At 42.4% G+C, this 13,930-nt stretch overlaps 1 protein-coding gene across 1 annotated transcript in view; it reads left to right on the top strand.

Annotated features, from left to right (window-relative positions):
• Positions 1 to 6,675: 6,675 nt before the first annotated feature.
• The window catches only part of MON2 (MON2 homolog, regulator of endosome-to-Golgi trafficking), a 111,401-nt gene continuing 104,146 nt past the window's right edge, over positions 6,676 to 13,930 (top strand). Inside the window, 1 exon segment of the mRNA XM_023518411.1 lies at positions 6,676 to 7,203. Within this exon segment, the coding sequence (XP_023374179.1) occupies positions 7,093 to 7,203 (111 nt within the window). The 5' untranslated portion in view covers positions 6,676 to 7,092.

Consider the following 13,930-nt stretch of genomic DNA (forward strand, 5'->3'; position numbering starts at 1 on the left):
GCCACCTTAGGTATATGTGGCTGGGGCCTTAGCCACTTGAGCCACAGATGCCGAGCCAAAATACCTCTTTTCAACAAACATAATTCATTGTTAATACTAAATATCAGCAGAAAAGTCATCACCACCGAGAATGAGAGAGTCTGTAAGAACCCTCTGCTGGGCAGGGTTTCCATCCCCACATCTGCCACACACAGGGGACCCTGCAAGTCTGCATCCTACCTCCCCACCCCCCTTGGCTGATAGAAACATCCTGTGAGCTGCTAGGAGTGGAGGGCATCTGTGGGGTGACTCATAGCAGAGTATTGGGGTGCCGTTTGCATTCCAGGAGCCGAATGAAATGATCCTTTTGGGAAGGACCAACTAAGAGATGGTCTATAGTAAAGAGCGTAACAAAGACCTTGTTACAAACCTGGGCCTCACTGCGGCCTCACTGTTACTGCTATTCCACCCAACGGGGACCAAACTTTGGTGTGCCCATATAAAAATCATGTTTATGTTCGTGGAGGAGTTACAATAATGACAGAAAATAAAATGTTTAAAAAAATGTTTTGAGAGTAACCGTAAGAAACATATAAGCAACTGAACAGTTTTAATACTGTATTTGAAGTAGCAAATTATAGGTTCTCTACTCATAATTTGTCTTTGCAATCATTTCTTTATTCCTTAAAGATATCATCTACATCCTTCAGCAAGTATGTAATTTAGACCAGTTGCAGGTTACAATTTTTAATCCTGAAAATTAAAGGTTGAGAACATGTTTTAAGAAATACATGGATAGCAAGTACAAACTGGCTGACCCAGGCTGTCTGGAGCAGTGGTGTGAGCCACTCCAAGGTCAGCTGACTTGTATCCTTTTCAGTGACCTAGGACACGGCCCAGTAAAAAGTATAGAGAACTGAAATACTCTATGTGTATGCAATATGCTAAATTACTTAGATTCGTTCTTGCAAGATAGACGTTTAAGCGTGACACAGCATATGTCGTAGGTAGGGCAGATAGATGGAGGGGACACGCAGAGAACAGAGGCAGGAGAGGCCGCTGTGAGGTCAGCCATGAGGACACGGACAGGCTGACGTCAGCAGGAAGCAGAATCCAGAGGACCCAGAGAACTGGGCGAGAGGAATCTGCTCCTACCCAAGATGGGTCTGGAGGAGCAGAAACACAGAATAAAAGTACCTGGCAATAATTAATCGGAGAAAGGAGGAGGAATCAAAATACCTCGGCTTCTGAGATGAATCAGGAAGTTACAGACACCAAAGAACCTTCCAGATCCCACACTACATTCTGACTCTGCGGATGGCCTGGCCTTGTGGTTGGAGTTCCTTTCTCTGTTACTTTCACATGCACTGTTCCTTCAAACGCTGCTGCTTCAGGTATCTGAAAGAACATAGTCGAGTTTCGACTTTATTCTGACAACCTTCGAAAAATCATAAAAGGGCTTCACATTTGAATATAGAAAGTGCAATCTGGGACCAGTATAGAAAATAAATTGGAAATGGACAAGAGGCAGGGATTACGTTTTGGTAACTTACTTTAAACCAGGTGAAAGATGATGATGTTTGGACTAAGCTAGTGGGAATAGAGAAAAGTGGATGACTTAGAAGGTTATGAAGAAAGACGAATCAGCAGAGTTCAATTCCTATTACAGGTGTAAGATGAAGAAGCAGGAAGAGTCCAGTCTGACTCTTCGTTCCCTGATTTGGGCAGGCAGGTGGATGGTGGTGCCTTGCTCTGAGAAAGGCAGTGTATGAAGAGGACCACCTCCTTTTGCAGAAGGAATAGGAGGTGCCCATGAGACGGACAGGTAAAAATCTCCAACAGGCAGTTGGACACTCTTGTTTGGATCTCAGATAAGAGCTCTGGAGTTACAAGTTTGCGTACAAGGGCAACTGACACCATGGGTTTCACAGATACCTAGGCAACAGCTTGTCTTATTCCCATGGTGCTAAATTCAGGAATACACTTGGATTAGGCCAAATTAGCCTGGGGAAATAGAGAATAAATCATTAAATAACTTTCTTTCTTTTTTTTTTTTTTTTTGAGACAGAGCCTCAAGCTGTCCCCCTGGGTAGAGTGCCATGGCATCACAGCTGACAGCAACCTCCAATTCCTGGGCTTAAGCAAGTCTCCTGCCTCAGCCTCCCAAGTAGCTGGGACCACAGGCACCCACCACAATGCCCAGCTATTTTTTTTGGTTGCAGCCGTCATTGTTGTTTGGCGGGCCCAGGCTGGATTCGAACCCGCCACCTTAGGTGTATGTGGCTGGCACCTTAGCCATTTGAGCCATAGGCACTGAGCCATTAAATAACTTTCTAGAGTCACCCAGGTAGTAACCAAAAGAGCTGAGTCAAATTTAGGGCTTTTTGACTTCAAAGCCTGAGGTTTAACTATGACATGACAACACTGGGGAAACATTAGTTATGGTAAGAAAAGGTTAATTTGAGCAGGCATTTATTAATGTAAATTTTTTTTTGAGACAGAATCTCAAGCTGTCACCCTGGGTAGAGTGCTGTGGCGTCACAACTCACAGTGACCTCAAAGTCTTGGGCTTAAGCCATTCACTTGCCTCAGCCTCCCAGGTAGCTGGGACTACAGGTATCTGCCACAACCCTGGCTATTTTTGTTGCTGTTGCAGTTGTCATTGTTGTTTTTTAGCTGGTATAGGCCGGGTTCAAACCTGCCAGCCCCAGTGTATGTGGCCGGTGCCCTACCCATTGAACTATGGGTGTCACCTATTAATGTAATTTTCAATGACGACAATTTGTAGCCACAGAGGACAGTTTGATAACCATATCAACATTTACAGGTGTGCTACAATTTGGTAAGTATTTCTTGAAACACTGAGTACAAATGTATGTATTTAAATATTTGTCTTTGCTTCCTAAAAAGAAATTATTCTACTTATTGGAATGCTAACTTCAAAGCTTAGTTGATTTCTTTTTTTTTTTTTTGAGACAGAGTCTCACTATGTCACCCTTAGTGGAATGTTATAGAATGCGTAGAGTGCATCACAGCTCACAGCAACCTCAAAGTCTTGGGTTTAAGCGAGTCTCTTGCCTTAGCCTCCGGAGTAGCTGGGACTACAGGCACCTGCCACAATGCCCAGTTATTTTTTGTTGCAGTTGTCATTGTTGTTTAGCTGGCCTGGGCCAGGTTCGAACCCACCAGCCTTGGTGTATGTGGCTGGAGCTGTAACCACTGTTTTACAGGAGCCAAGACAGTTTAGTTGATTTCCTAACTTGTAAAATAAAAACTTATTTTTACCTTTGGTAATTTGCTTGGTTTTGGCATAAAGCCATGCATTGTTTCTGGGAGAGTGCAATCTCTCTTGGCATATGTACATAGAAAGCTATTTTTTTAAAAAGAAATTTACAAAACATTCAGTACAGGTCATATCTATAATTAAATTGTTATACCTTAGGTAGTACCTGCCTAATCTTACCACTCTGGGAGGCTGAGGCATAAAGATCCTTTGAGCTGAAGAGTTTAAGACCATTGAAGCAACACCAAAAATACATTACTGGGATTTGATCAAACTAAAAAGCTTTTGCACAGCCAAGAGCACAGTCAGTAAAGCAAACAGACAACCTTCAGAATGAGAGAAGATTTTTGCAGGTTATGTGTCTGACAAAGGTCTAATAACTAGAATTTACAGAGAACTCAAACTAATCAATAAAAAAAGAATAAATGACCCTATTTCTATGTGGGCAAGAGACTTGAACAGAAACTTCTGTGATGAAGACAGGCGCATGGCCTACAAACACATGAAAAAATGCTCATCATCCTTAATTATCAGAGAAATGCAAATCAAAATCACTTTGAGATATTATCTAATTCCAGTAAGATTAGCCCACATCACAAAATCCCAAAACTACAGATGTTGGTGTGGATGTGGAGAGAAGGGAATGCTTCTACACTGCTGGTGGGAATGCAAGCTACTATGACCTTTTTGGAAAGAAGTTTGGAGAACACTCAAGGAACTAAAAGTAGACCTACCATTCAATCCTGCAATTCCTCTACTAGGTACATACCCAGATGATCAAAAATTATTTTACAACAAAGACATTTGCACCAGAATGTTTATTGCAGACCCAATTCATAATAGCCAAGACATGGAAACAACCCAGGTGCTCATTGACCCATGATTGGATTAACACATTGTGGTATATGTACACCATGGAATACTATGCAGCCTTAAAAAAGATGGAGACTTCACATCTTTTATGTTTACCTGGATGGAGCTGGAATATATTCTTCCTAGTAAAGTATCTCAAGAATGGGGGAAAAAAGTATCCAATGTACTCAATACTACTATGAAATCAATATATAACCACCTACACACTCATATGAAAGGCAAAACTTAACTATAGTCCAGAAAGTAGAAGGGAAGAGGAGAGAGAGGGGAGGGGAGGGGTAAAATGGGAGGAAGGAGGGTATTCAGGGGACCTCACCTAATGTGCATGATGAAATGGTACATTTCAAAACTATTAAGATATGAGTATAATTGTGATGGACATGTTACTTAGTTCAATGTAAGCATTTCACATTGTATATTGAAGCAGTACCCTGAACTCCATAAATGGATCAATGTACAAAGTTATAATTTAATAAAAAACAATTAAAAGAAAAAAAGAGTTTAAGACCAACCTGAGCAAGAATGAGACATCTCTACAGAAAGAAAGAGAGAGAAAGAAAGAAAGAGAGAAAGAGAGAAAGAAAGAAAAGAAAAGAAAGAAAAAAGGAAAGAAAAGAAAAATTAGCCAGGTATGGTGGTTTGCCTGTAGTCCCAGCAACTCAGGAGGTTGAGGCTGCAGGCTCTCTTGAGCCCAGGAGTTTGAGGTTGTAGTGAGCTACCATGATACCATTGCACTCTAGTTGGGCAAAAGAGAGATTCTGCTTTTTTTCTTTTTTAAAAGTTTTTCAAATCATTGTAAGTATTATATTTAGTTAACGAATTCCAATTGCATTTCCTCAACTCCATATATTGAGATGTAAAAGACTCTGAAGATATTTTGAGTCAATCATGTTAAAGTTACCAGGCTCAGCGCCTGTGGCTCAAGTGGCTAAGGCGCCAGCCACATACACCTAAGGTGGCGGCTTCGAATCCAGCCTGGGCCCGCCAAACAACAATGACCGCTGCAACCAAAAAATAGCTGGGTAAGGTGGCGCGCAACTGTGGTCCCAGCTACTTGGGAAGCTGAGGCAGGAGACTCGCTTTAGCCCAGGAGTTGGAGATTGCTGTGACCTGTGATGACACGGTACTCTACCCCGGGGGACAGCTTGAGGCTCCTGTCTCAAAAAAAAAAAAAAAAAAAGTTACCAGTAAAAAATTCAAATGAAATGTTGGCTATGCAGTGAAAGACAAGGGCTGAGATCTTGACCTACATTACTGGGATAATTATTAAAGGATCATTTTTTAAAGCACCCTGGAACCCAAGAGTAATGTCTGTCATATATATTCCATCTTGAACTTTTTTTCAAAAAAAATTCACAGGTTTTCATACTTAAAGCTTACACCATAGGCGCTGTGAAGTGTTGTAATAGGCACAAATGATCCAAATTACTGTTCTAGGAGCTCACCACTATCACCTCATTTGCCACCTTGATCCATCCTTGCTTTGCCATCTTATCAGAAGACAAAAAATGAAATTACTTAGTTTACAAAGTACGTGTGGTACAACATTTTCTCATTTTACGGCCAAAGAGTGGCCCCCACCCGTGATCTCAGGGTTCATCTTGTAAAGGTGCCATCAACTTAGCTGTTTTAAAGTGCTGGTTTCTTCATCTCCTACCTCTACCCTACGTACCTCTCTATCTTTCTCTGCTTCCTGCTTAGCAGTCGCAAAACGTAAGGGCAAAAGTGGACTAAGCTGGATCTTGGGAGTAGCACCGATGAAGATTTTTCTGTTTGGCTTTCATCTCACGTAAATTATTTGGCACTTCCGTCCTAGTGAATGCTTTTATATCCATTTCTTATTTGAGCCTCAAATAAGAAATTTTTAGTAGGATACTCATTCATTCAACAAATATTTACTGATTACCCACTATATGCCAGGCACTGTTCTAGGCGCTGGAGATACAGCCGGGAACAAGAATGAGGAGGAGGAGCGCCCGACTGGACAGAAACTCTCCTTCCAGCAGAGTCAGGCGGGGACAGGGCGGGACAGTCAGGGGAGGGCCCGATCAGGCACTGAAGGACTTTGGTTTTCACTGTGAGTGAGATGGGAGGATTCGGGGCAGAGGGCAGATCCATTTTAAAATTAGGAAAATAAGGGACCACTCGCAGTATGTGCACCAGCTGAGCTTTCAAATAAAAATTAACAAGAGATAGGCTATCCAAGGAGGCAGAAATGAAGAGGAACAAGACAAATTAAGATGAATCCAAAAGGAAGCAAACTGTTTAAACTGAAATGCAATCAAACAGGGCCAAGGGCTGTGTTCAAGGATTTGTAACGAAAGATCAGGCGAATCTAGACGTCGCAAACTCTGCTCTCAGCCTACTCGGAAGCCGGGGGCGGGGCTGGGGCGCAGGCTCCCTATCCGGAAGCGCGCCTGCCCCGAGCCCGGCCACGTCCCCGGCCCGGCCCCGCCGGCCGCTCGCGCCCTGATTGGCCGTGGCGGGGGCGGGGGCCCCACGGCGTCCGGAAGTGCGGCTGACGTGTCCCGGCTGCGCTCGGAATTGTGGGTGACTCGGCTAATGGCGTCGATGAGTCTTGGGGGCCTGGGGAGCCGACGCTGACGCTTCTTGCCAGGTTGGCTGGTGACACCCTGTGCGGCCGGGCCCCGCAGCACCCGGAAGGACCTACCCGCCTTGTGGGCTCCTCGGCCAGAGCCGGCGGAGCCTAACGGGGCGGGGCGGCTGCGGGGTCGCCTCGGAGAGAAGCCGGAGGGCTTGCGGGGAGGGAGGCTGCGGGGGGCGCACGGACAAGCTCGCGGTTCGCAGCCCAGGCCCGGCAGAACCCCTGCGGAGCCCAAGCAGCGGGCGCCTTACGGGCCAGAAGAGCGGGCGGGGAGCTGCCTGTCGCCCCCAGGAGCTGACAGTGTCGGAGCTTGTTTGTGCCTCTTGGAAATTGGCGCGGACCTTGGAAGACCATGTCTGGCACTAATAGCCCCGAGGCGGTGAAGAAGCTGCTGGAGAACATGCAGAGCGACTTACGGGCCTTGTCACTAGAATGCAAGAAAAAATTTCCACCTGTCAAGGAGGTAAGCTTCAGGCGACGTCGGGAGAAGGCTCCTCAGCCTCCGTTCTTGTCTCATATCTCATTCGGCCCTCACCTTTCCAGACTTGTGAGTCGGTGGGTTGTTTGGGGAGGGCAGAGGCGCTTTTATTTTCTCCACTGTCCTGTCCTCTCGGTTGAGAAATAAAGTTCGTGAACCGATTCAGTTAGTACTCGCCTTCTCTGGCCAAGCCAGAACTGAAAAACTTAGGTATTTGTTGCTCCTAAAAACTATTATCCACCGGGTGTGACGAAGTCTCTGCTTCTCACGTTTATAGTATGTCACTAAATTAGAAACAGCTTTCCTTCTTAACGGGTGTCATTCATTCAGCTCAGCTCTGTTATCGGTCCATGAAGTATTTATCAACTATCAGAGCCGCTTAATTCAAGACGGATATTGAAGACCCACAGAAATCATACCGGACCTTGTTATGAGCAGTACTTTAGTGGGAACTTTGGATTTGGACTCAAACCAAATGATTTAATCTCTGGCGTCATAACCGCCTTGAGCTTAAGTTTTATTTCTGCTGTAAAGTAGGGTTAAAAAGTGGTTTATTGTGGCTCAGCCCCTGTGGCTCAAGTGGCTAGGGCGCCGGCCATATACATCTGACCTGGCGGGTTCGAATCCAGCCCGGACCCGCCAAACAACAATGACGGCTGCAACCAAAACATGGCCGGGCGTTTTGGCGGGTGCCTGTGGTTCCAGCTACTTGGGAGGCTGAGGCAGGAGACTCGCTTGAGCCCAGGAGTTGGAGGTTGCTGTGAGCTGTGATGCCATGGCACTCTACCCAGGGGAACAGCTTGAGGCTTTGTCTCAAAAAAAAAGTGGTTTATTGTATTATGTATGGGAAAGTTGTCAGAGCAAAGGAGTATTGTTAATTTGACCTCTTTAATAATACTCCAAATAGTTTCTGAGTTGAAATTTTAAAAATTGAGCTACCATTGGCTTTTTGAAATGCCATTTTAGTTCTCTTAACTTTTTCAAAACACTCTGCTCAACTTTTTTCTCATTTTTTAAATTAGATTTTTTTGGTGATTTTGTAAAAGTAATTATTTTTATTCCTATTTAATATAGTTTGGTTTGCCTGCCATTTTGTTTACTATTTGCCCTAAAAATTCACCAAGGAATTTCGTATTTCAACTTATTTAAATGTTTTACCTTTATTATTTTGAAGATTCTGTAATTAGACCTTGACTGATAAAGTTTGAACTTTAGGCTTGTGAGGAGTCTTAATTTTTCTTTAAGTGCTTTGGTTCTTTGGTTCTATCAGTCTTCAACAAATTCCATCTATTTCTTTAATAAAGTGAGTAAATATTACCCAGTGATGGAAGCCAGATGCGTTACTTCTGGAAAGATGGCCATTATAATGTTTTTTATTTCAGATAGTCAATAGTTTGGTTTGATACTTGCTTTGTTTACATCTGTCAAGAGTTATAACAAGTAAATTTAAAGAATTAGGCTGTTTCAGTGTAAAGATTTAGATCATTTAAACTGTGAGAGAAATGCTGTCATTTAGAAAATGATAAATCAAGAAAAACAGGAAATATTAAATCCTATTTTTAATGTCAACAATAATTTATAGAACTAGCCATTCCTAGTTCTAAAAATTCATATAAAAACTGTGGTTTCTCTATATTATATAACTTTATGGGCTATGTTGGGGATTTAATTGCCATTTGTTACATTATTTCTACTGGAAAATACATTTAGTTATAAACAGGTAACTTAGAAAGTTTTGGAACTCATTCCTAATCTTAGGACTGTAATAAATGCTCTTTCTCTTACTTAAACATTGACTAGAGAAAGTAATTTAGTAATTGTGCCTAGTCTGTGAAATAAAAGTAATTCTTGTTGTGATTATTTCTGATACATAATTTGTAGATGGTACATGCTTTATAATTTATTGAATGAAAGAATTTGGACTCAGTGACACGCTTGGTGCTCTACTTTAGGAATTGAAAAATGATCTTAATTATATTATAGTTGTTTTCTTTTTTTTTTTTTAGAGACAGTCTTACTTTGTCACCCTCAATAGAGTGCCATGGCATCAGAGGTCACAGCAACCTCCAGCTCTTGGGCTTAGGCAGTTCTCTTGCCTCAGCCTCCCAAGTAGCTGGGACCACAGGCACCCACCACGATGCCCAGCTATTTTCTTGTTGCAGTTTTGCCGGGGCTGGGTTTGAACCCACCACCCTTGGTATATGGGGCCGGCACTCTACTCACTGAGCCACAGGTGCCGCCCAATTATGTTATAGTTTTAAAAATAGGATGAAGTAATTAGTCTAATAGTGATGATTGGAGGATGGTTTGACTTTCAATAGATATTTTGGTTGAATTAAGTTTTTCATGGTAAATAAATAGCAATGCCAAGGTTGGGCTTTTGTTCCTTTAGGAACTGGTAAGTTTTTGTGTTTTTCTGTTTGGATGTCAGGTAGACTTTAGGGCAGAGCCCTTCTGAGTATAAGCTTTTTCATCTGCAGAAAGGTCTGCTAATTAACACTTGCCCAGTGTCTTCTCACTGATTGGCTGGAAAGTACCCATGCTGAACTATTTATAAGGCTACTCAAGAACTTGATATAATACTGTTCTAACTGAATATGTGTGTCTCATTTTCCAGTACTTTTTAAGTACACAAGAATGAACTGAGAAATTTTATATTTAATCTCTTTCAAGTTTTTAAGAAACTTTATGGCGCTAATGCTTCACTATACATTTTTCTTTTTTGTAGTGGCTGTAATTTTATTCTGTCATTTTATAATAGTTGAAATTAAAAATAAGATTTGGCATTTTCTAAATGTGAATGATTAAATAATGCCAGCAATAAACTTCCTCTTTTTTCCTTCTGTTTTTCTTAGTCTTTAAATATAAATCTTCCTTGCTTTAGCAGCATTAACTTTTTTTTTTTTTTAGCATAACTGTACTAGCTCATTTGTTTGAGAATATTTGTAGGAATTTTTTTGCTTATTTTTAAGCCTTCTGTGGTCACTTCTCTGTAACTGATATTCAATGGCCTCTTGAGGCTGTCACCTCTGAAGTTTTATATTTACATATTTCATAAGAACTCTTTGATTACTTTTCAGTTACAAGCAGAGATGAGGAGAATCTAATTTAGCCTGAAATATGATCAGAGAAAGTTTTTGATTCTCTTTTTTTTGGGGGGACAGAGTCTCACTTTGTCACCCTTGGTAGAGTGCCATGGCATCTCCCCTTGCAGATTGCCAAGGGTCCTCAAGTCCAGGGAAGACTTTACCTGCCAGCCTCCAACTTTTGGACTCAAGCGATCCTCTTCCCTCAGCCTCCCAAGTAGCTGGGACTCAGGTGTGTGCCACCCACAACATGAGCTTTTTTTTTTTTTTTTTTTTTTTAAGAGATGGGGTCTTGCTCTTGCTCAGGCTGGTTTTGAATTCCTGAGCTCAAGCGATCCGCCCACCTTGGCCACCCATAATGTTAGGATTACAGGTGTGAACCCCAGCACCCAGCCTATTTTTTTTTTAAATTTCTTAATTCTTGAATTGTGCAGAATGAGTAGAAGCTAGCTGACAGAAGTTGGGTGGGGGGTATTCATTCCTGGCTGCAGAAGTAGTACATGTTGCTTGTACAGGCAGTCCTGGATTATGAATGAGACAAGTTCTGTAAGTTTGTTCTTAAGATGAATTTGTATGTCAGTTGGAACAGGGGCATTTTTAACCTAATCCCTGTAATAGCCCCCATTTGTAAGTGCAAGTTGGACGTAAGTGGGATGTTTGTAACTCAGGAACTGCCTGTATTTCATGTAAAATTTCATACTGAAAATTACAGGGAGTCCACTTTTTAAGGGGAGTAATATGATTAAATGCCTGTTTAGTAACATTGCCTCCACAGTATTGGCAGGAAAAATTAATTAGAGGGCATTGAGATTGAGGCAAAAAGAGCAAATTTTAAAAAGTGATAATTTCCTGTATTGAGGTGGTAGTAGGCATAGACATGAGGTTGCTCGCATTGGGTTAGACCATGGAGAAAGAAACTATGGACTGGAGAGATTTTTTTTTTTGAGACAGAGTCTTATTTTGTTGCCCTCAGTAGAGTGCTGTGCCATCACAGCTCACAGCAAACTCAAACTCTTGGGCTCAGGTAATCTTCCTGCCCCAGCCTCCCGAGTAGCTGGGACTATAAGCTTCCACCACAATACTCAGCTAGTTTTAGAGACAGGGTCTCGCTCTTGCTCAGGCTGGTCTGGAACTTGTGAGCTCAAGCAATCCACCCACCTCAGCCTCCCTGAGTGCTGGTATTACAGGTGTGAGCCACTGCACGTGGCCTGAAAAGAGATTTAGCAGGTAAAATTATCAAGGCATGTGACCTTTTATATAATGGAGAGAGAGAAATAGATGTTGGTTCCCAGGTTTTGGTCTGGGTAAGGGGAAGTCTGTAAGGGAAGGAATACAGGAGGAGGGAGTGTTGGGGAAGTGAATAGACAGGACTATCTTAAGTTTAAGATGTACATGTGACATCCAAGTGGAACTGACCAGTAGGTGTTTGAAAGTGATAGCTTGACATTTCAGAGGGAGATCTAGGATTTCAGGTTTAGGAGTGTCCGTTTATACATGATATGACAAACCACAGGAGCGTGTGAGGTGGGCAGGCAGAGTGCCCTGCAGAGTGAGAACACGAGGGCCGAAGAACGAGGTTCGGGGGACAACAGCGGCAAAGGAAAAGAGGCCGTTGGGCAGACGAGGGTTAAAGATACAGGAGCAAAGGGGAAAACTGAGTAGAGCGAAATCCCCGAGAAAGCTGGGTTTTCAAGGGCGCAGTGTGTGAATGGGATTTCAGTCAGATGAGGGCCGTGTTGTCTTCTGACGAAAGGACAACAGAAGTGGATTTGGATGAGGGTCATGGTGGAGAGTTAGGAGGTGGTGAGCAGTTTGTGCTGTAGCCTGTTTTCTCGGTAAGATAGGAAACAAGCTGGTTGCTAGGTGTAATTAGTGATGAAAGAGGAGGAGGATAGGAAGTTTGAGAGGAGCAGTGGGTCACTTAGGGGTAGTAGAGGAGAAATTGACTTGGGACATGTAGGAATCTTAAGAGTCTTACAGGAAAAGTGGTTGAAATGATGGTGGGTTGTGAGGTCTAGGTTGGATTCCCAAAGAAGGAAAGCCAACAGTTTTGACTGATTGGAAGAAGTTGGAAGGGTTCAGACCTGGCAGCACCCATTTAATCCAAGAGCAGTGGGGTCCGAGAGTGAGAAGCTGGACAAGTAGGAGTTGGGAGAATGGTGGGGATACCGGGTTGCAGATTGCCGAGGGTCCTCAAGTCCTTCCCCAGGGAAGACTTGACTTTGGTAGAAGAGTAAAGGGAATGGAGTTGAGGTGGTTGTTGGGCTTCTTCGTGTGGATTTTTTTCTCTTATTTTTAATGCTGTAGAATCAGTAAGGGCTTATATAAATCATGAAAAATTACAAGTAGTCAGGCGTGGTGGCTGATGCCTGTAATCCCAGCACTGTGGGAGGCTGAGGCAGGAGAATTGCTTGAGCTCAAGAGTTCAAGACTTGTCTGAGGGAGAGTGAGACCCTCAACTCATTAAAAAAAAATGAAAAACTCAACTGGGCACCAGGCAAGCGTCTGTAATCCCAGTGGCTTCCAGAGGCTGAGGCAGCAGGATTCCTACAGCCTGAGTCTGAGGTTGCAGTGAGCTATGACGCCATTGCACTCTGCTCAGGGCATAGGGTGGGACTCTGTCTCAACAACAACAACAAAACCAAAGAAATGAAAAATGGCAAGTAATTTCTCCAGGCTATGTGCTGTAAGTTTTCTGTTGCCTATTCAGGCTTGATAGAAGTTGCTTGGCCAAGATTTTGGCCTTAAAATGCAGAGTTTTCAGTATCTACTGTTCTTCTACATTAACTGGCTGAGGGAGACTGTCTACTTACTATGACAGATTTTCCATTTTACCAGATTTTGGGGGATTGTGGCTTAAGTAAGCCATTGGCTCTTTGTAGGGTAAGCTCTCAGCTTTAGGACATTCTGACAGCAAAGAATGCAGGCTGGATAATCTTTACTTGCCTACTTGGGAGCTGGTTTGGTTTAGTATTTTATAATGTACTGTAGTTATTTTTCTCTTGACATGATGTTCTTTCTCCTCTAAGCATACTAGAATACACCCTGGCATTATATATTAAACCCTTTGAACTGAAATAATATATGATTACCTTCTTAACACCTGTGCTTTGGTGACATAGAAGAAATAAAAGACATTGTCTCTAACTGAAACCAAAAAGGAAGATAATACTTCAAAAATTGAATTATTTTTCTTTTTTATGAAAGATAGTTTATATAGCATAGTTTTTCAACCATGTTCAAAGTAGAGGTTTGCTGTTATTATTATAATGTAATAGAAACTTAGTCTACGTATACAGTGTAGCAGGAAATAAAAAAAATCAAAGAGAAATTGCTCTTGTTTTCATGAAGTTAACTCAAAGTTAATTAAATAGCCTTTGCATTAGGCTGGGAACTTTATATCCATAGACTCTAATGCAACATGCCACATTAAATTCACTTTACAGATGAGGAAACTGGTTTAGAGAGGTTCATTACTTTGCATAGGGCTGGAAAGCTGGAAAGTGGGGGGACTAGGACGTGAGTCCATGTGCCTCTATCCTCACCCCTCTCCTCCTTACATCCTATTGTTTATATGTCTTTAAAACATGCTCAACTCATTTGTATTCTTGTCCCCCTTTGTTTAC

Source organism: Otolemur garnettii, unplaced genomic scaffold (assembly GCF_000181295.1).
Source record: "Otolemur garnettii isolate 467f Iridium unplaced genomic scaffold, OtoGar3 scaffold00138, whole genome shotgun sequence".
NCBI classification, from domain to species: domain Eukaryota; kingdom Metazoa; phylum Chordata; class Mammalia; order Primates; family Galagidae; genus Otolemur; species Otolemur garnettii.